Raw genomic sequence first — 5,471 nt, 5'->3', positions numbered from 1 at the left:
ATCAAGATGTGTTGTTGTTTAGTCACTAAGTTATGTCCAACTCTTTGTGACCCCATGGACTGTAGCCCGCCAGGCTCCTCTGTCCATGGGATTTCCCAGGTAAGAATACTGGAGCGGGTGGCCATTTCCTTCCTTCCCCAGGGGATAGTCCCAACCCAGGGATCAAACCTGCACATTTCCTGTGTCTCCTGAATTGGTAGGCAGGTTTTTTTTTTTTTTTTTTAAACCACTAAGCCCCTAGGGAAGCCTATGAAGATTTACAGTTTTCAATATTTAAAGAGTTCAAATTCCAATCAGCCCAGCAGTGGCAAACACCAAGGAAAGTGTTTCTGGAGGAAAACTCATAGATATAATACAGAAAACTGAAGAGAATATCATTAAACCTTCAAATACAGAAACGTACTGTAGAAGGAAACAATCAGAGCAGGTCTCCCCAAGACCCTGTTGCGAACGGCTCCGCATGGCAGAAAGTGAGTGTTGGGCACATAAAGCTTCACCTGCATTGACACTCGCTCCTGATCGTTCATATTGCCACCTGGGTGCTACCTCCTGTCACAGCAGTGACATTAGATTCTCAAAGAACAGACCCTACTGTGAACTGTGCCCCTGATGGATCGAGGTTGTGCTTTCCTTAGGATAATCATCCTGAAAACATACTCTCCCTCCAACGGAAAAATTGTCCTCCAGGAAACCAGTCCCAAGTGTCAAAACTGTTGGCGGCTGCTGAATTAGAGAACAAGAAAAAGTTCTTGCAAATTATTATTAATACAAAATAGATGTCAGGGGCTCAGGTCAAAGCATTCCTGCCTCACCCAGGCTTTGATGGAACTTGGACTCAGTGTTCTGGCCCCGCCCACAAGCCCCGCCCACCCGGTGACCTCTTCCTTAAGGGACTCAAAGCGCAGGCGCTCACCCTGCACAGACACCACTTCCGGTCCATCCCAGAGCCCACACCCAGCCACCTGCCCCCGTGGCCCAGAGCCCGCCTCTGGCCGCCATCATGGGCCACCGTGAGAAGACTCCGAGGAGGCGGCCAGCAACCCCGCGCCCGCTGCTGCCCCCCCCGCTGCTGCCCCCGCCGCACCTCCCTCATCCGAGACGCCTTCTGGATGGTCTGGCCGCTGCCCGCCATGTTGCCCGCAGCGGCCTCGCGGGTGCGCTACCACTACCGCCCCGAGTGCGAGGACGCGGTCAACGGCCGCGCGGCCCTGGAGCTCCAGGCCTCCTTCCAGTGCCTGGCCAGGCCCTGCTCCCAGCACCACCACCACGACGTAGCCTTGCAGCGCTTCTCCCGCTTCTTCCTGCTCCGCTCCCAGGAGCACGAGACGATCGAGAGCCTGATGTTCCTGCAGAACCAGCGTGGGGGCCGCGTCTCCTTCCTGGACATCAGGATGCCCGAGAGCCAAGAGTGGGAGCACAGCCTCCAGGCCACGCAGGACGCCCTGCACCTCGAGAAGCGCGTCAGCCGGAGCCTGCTCGACCTGCACCAGCTGGCCACCAAGAGCGGCGACGCCGACCTGCGCCACGTCCTGGAGATGTGCCACGTCCTGGAGATGCGCCACCTGGACCAGCAGCTCGAGTTCATGAAGAAGCTGGGGGACCATCTCACCAACGTGTGCAACATGGGGGCGCCGGAAGGCGGCCTGGCAGAGTACGCCTTTGAAAAGCTCACCCTGGGTGCTGGTGACAAGGACTGAGCCTGGACTGGACTTTCCCCCGATTCCTGGGTGACTGCCCAAGGTCACCTTGTCTGCCATGCAGACCAGAGTGTTGCCCTTGCAGAAAAAGTTCACCTAAGTTTTTTTTCTTCCAGTTTTGCCAGTTCTTCACATAAAGTTATTTGGTTCCTAAATAAATAAAGGTCTGTCTGTTGGATTCTTGTGTGCAACTCTCTCATCTTTTGAACTTTAAAACAGGTATCCAGGAGTCTCTCTCAGCTACCCAGGTGTGGTCCATATACAGCTGAGGATTTCTGCATAGGGATGGAGAAGGGGTTCCTGAGATCCTGGAAAACACAGGACCACCATGAACAAAGTAGGTGGAGAGGGTGGGGTGGGCCATTTGAGGCCCTAGTCTATGTGGGTACCTGTACATGGTAAAATTTTATATATATATATATATATATATATATATATATATATATATATATATATAAACCATAGTATGACATTCAAAATACTGGTTGTCTCTTAGTGAGAAGTCAAGAAAGAGATTAGACAGGGAGTAAAATAAGGGAGTCTTCAACTTTACCTGAAAACCTTTAGCTCAATAGATTATGCAAATATTGAAGTCTATTGCTTCTGAGTAGCATGTACGGTCCTTAACAGGTATGGCAGGCTCCGTCTTTAACAGTATCTCCCTGGACAACACTGATACTGGTAACTAAGCTATAGGCTGACTTCCCTATAGACACAGGAGTGACATCCTAGCTCACCATGCTAGTCATGCATATTGCCGTCAAAAACATCCATCATATATGTTGTTCAGTCTGTAAGTCATGTCCAGCTTTGCAACACCATGGACTGCAGCACATCAGGTTTCCCTGTCCTCCACTATCTCCCAGAGTTTGCTCAACTTCATGTCCACTGAGTTGGTGATGCTAACAATCTCATCACCTGCCACCCTCCTCTCCTCCTGCCTTCAATCTTTCCCAGCATCAGGATCTTTTCTAATGAGTCAGCTCTTCACATCAAGTGATCAAAGTATTAGAGCTTCAGCTTCAGTCCTTCCATTGGATTTTAAGGGTTGATTGCCTTTAGGATTGATTGGTTTGATCATCTTGCAATCCAAGGGACTATCAGGAGTCTTCTCCAGCACCACAGTTCAAAAGCATCAATTCTTTGGCACTCAGCAATTTTTATGGTCCAACTTTCTCTCTCTCTCACACACACATATTTTTCCCCCTTCCATTGTACCCTTTCTTCCATTAAAATAATCATACCAGAAAACTCAAACTACCTCAGGAGAAGGGCTGAAAAATATGTGGTCAGGTTAAGGTCAAATTTTTGTTTCTGAATAAAAAATAAAATAAAACTCCCCTAATGTTAAGCCAGTGATTTCGGCTCCTTTAAAGAAAGTAGGTGAGTGATGGTGAGTTGAGGCTGGGAGACAAATTAGGAGACCTAGTAGCAGGGCAGAGAGACAGTGGTAGCTGGAAATAGAGTGGTTGCTGAGGAAATGAGATCTTCGCATGTTCCAGATGGATTTTTGAGACAAGATTTGCTTATGGGACAGAGGGGAAAAATGGGAAATGGTGGAATATAATCTCCATTCCAGGTTTTGCACTTGATCACCTGGGTTTAAAGTGTTGCTACTTATTAATCTGGGGACGTTAGCAGGGAGACCAGAAGGATGTGGGAAGGCATGTCATGTAAGTCTCAGATGCCTATTAGATTTGGAAGTGGAAATGCCTTGCAGGCAGCCAGAAAACTGCATCTGAAGCTCATGTGGAAATCAAGCACTGCTCTGCGCAGGGCGTTTCTGGGGTGAAACTCTCGTGTGCCCCTCCCACCTCTTGTTCCCAAAAAAGCTTACAGCAAATTTAATCAGAGAAGTGAGAGTGTACAGAAACAAATGAAAACACGCAGCCAAGAACAAATAATGGTTTAGCCATTAAAACTCCTTCAGTTTCTTCTCAAGGGCTTTATATAATATCCTGAGATCTGTCCTTGAGTTGTCTTGCAGTTACTAAAATCCCACCATGTAGAAAGAGTTAACTACATGCTGCCACAAGAATGTATAACCCAGACCTGCTGAAACCAGAAGGTTCATGACTGAGATTCCTGAAAACATCACCCTGTTACCTCGCCATCAATGGATCAGAGAATTGAGCAAAAACTGATCATGCACCCCGAGACCCTTTGCCTCACACTGTTGGTAAAAACCTTCTGGTGAAAGCAATTGGAGAGCTGGGGTCTTCTCAGCATGAGCTGCCGGTTCTCCTTGCTGGCCTGCAATAAAGGCTGTACTTTCCCTTATACAACCTGTGCCAGTAGATGGGGTCCACTGTGTTTTGGGGGAGTGAATCCCAGGGTGGTTGAGTAACAAGCTGAGATAACAGTATTTAAAATAAACATAGGGGAGCCAACATCTTCTTGAGATTGCTGGACTCACAGGACTGGATAAACTAACTATTGGACAAGAAGATAAGCAGAGTCCTGGAAGATTAAGTGAAAGATCACAAGGGTCAGGCCACCTAGTCTTTCTAGTTAGATTTCTTTGGTTCTGAAGTAGTTTATATGGTATCTAATGCATCATGAGCTCATGTAACAAACCTAGGCCTACTGAACCAGTTCACCTGATTACCAAGTGCTCCCCACTGTCTGTGTAGAGGAAGCAGCTTACATGACGCCGGGCTGCATGGGCTGCTCTGGTGTACAGGTCCGTCTAGTCAAGGCTATGGTCTTTCTAGTGGTCATGTATGGATGTGAGAGTTGAACCATAAAGAAGGCTGAGCACTGATGAATTGATGCTTTCAAATTGTTGTGTTAGAGAAGACTCTTGAGAGTCCCTTGGACAGGAAAGAGATCAAACCAGTCAATCCTAAAGGAAATCAGTCCTGAATATTCACTGGAAGGACTAATCCTGAAGCTCCAATACTTCGGTCACCTGATGGGAAGAGCCAATTCATTGGAAAAGCCTCTGATGCTGGGAAAGACTGAAGGCGGGAGGAGAAGGGGACGACAGGGGATGAGATGGTTGGATGGCAGCACTGACTCAATGGACATGAGTTTGAGGAAATTCCGGGAGATAGTGAAGGACAGGGAAGCCTGGCCTGCTGCAGGCCACGGGGTTGCAAAGAGTTGGACATGCCTTAGCGACTGAACACCAATCTCAACAACTTGCCAAGTCGAGAGGAAGGGATGCTACTTGATAGAGATGAAAGTCTTCCACATCTTGCTTGTCTCACCAGGATCCACACCTGTCCTCTCTTCTCAGAGTCCCATCCCTTCCTCATCTCTCCACCTGCTCATCCAGTGGATTCCATGCCAAGGGCTCTAAATTCTTGCTACTCAAAGTAAGCTCCCTGACACCAAGAATACTGGCTTCATTTGGGAGTTTGCTAGAAATGCAGATTCCTAGCTGGACCCCAGACCAAGTGAGTCAGAATCTGTACTTGAATGGAATCCCTAGTGATTCATGTGCCAGGTAAAGTTTGAGAAGCACCGATCTACAGAGTCTGCTTGGGCACTCACCGTGCACAATGGTTGCCATTTCCTGTCCATCCCAGAGCCCGCACCCAGCCACCTGCCCTGCAGCCCAGAGCCCGCCTGTGTCGGCCATCATGTGTCACCATGAGAAGGCTCTGAGGAAGCAGCCAGCATCTCCGCACCTGCTGCTGCCCTTGCCGCGCCTCCCTCATCCGAGACGCCTTCCAGATGCTCTTGCCACTGCCCGCCATGTCGTCCGCAGTTGCCTCGCAGGTGCGCCAGCACTACCACTATAAGTGCAACAGCCACACCGCCCTGGAG

The 5,471-nt window shown here is 49.0% G+C and overlaps 1 protein-coding gene across 1 annotated transcript; it reads left to right on the top strand.

Annotated features, from left to right (window-relative positions):
• The first annotated feature begins 1,130 nt into the window (after positions 1 to 1,130).
• LOC133052828 (ferritin heavy chain-like) lies at positions 1,131 to 1,697 on the top strand. Its single transcript, XM_061137665.1, has one exon. The coding sequence runs from the start codon at positions 1,131 to 1,133 to the stop codon at positions 1,695 to 1,697; it is 567 nt and encodes a 188-aa protein (XP_060993648.1).
• Positions 1,698 to 5,471: the final 3,774 nt, after the last annotated feature.

Source organism: Dama dama, chromosome X, assembly GCF_033118175.1.
Source record: "Dama dama isolate Ldn47 chromosome X, ASM3311817v1, whole genome shotgun sequence".
NCBI classification, from domain to species: Eukaryota; Metazoa; Chordata; class Mammalia; order Artiodactyla; family Cervidae; genus Dama; species Dama dama.
Note: the sequence above shows the minus strand (reverse complement) of the source record. Positions and strands in the feature narration are given on the sequence as shown.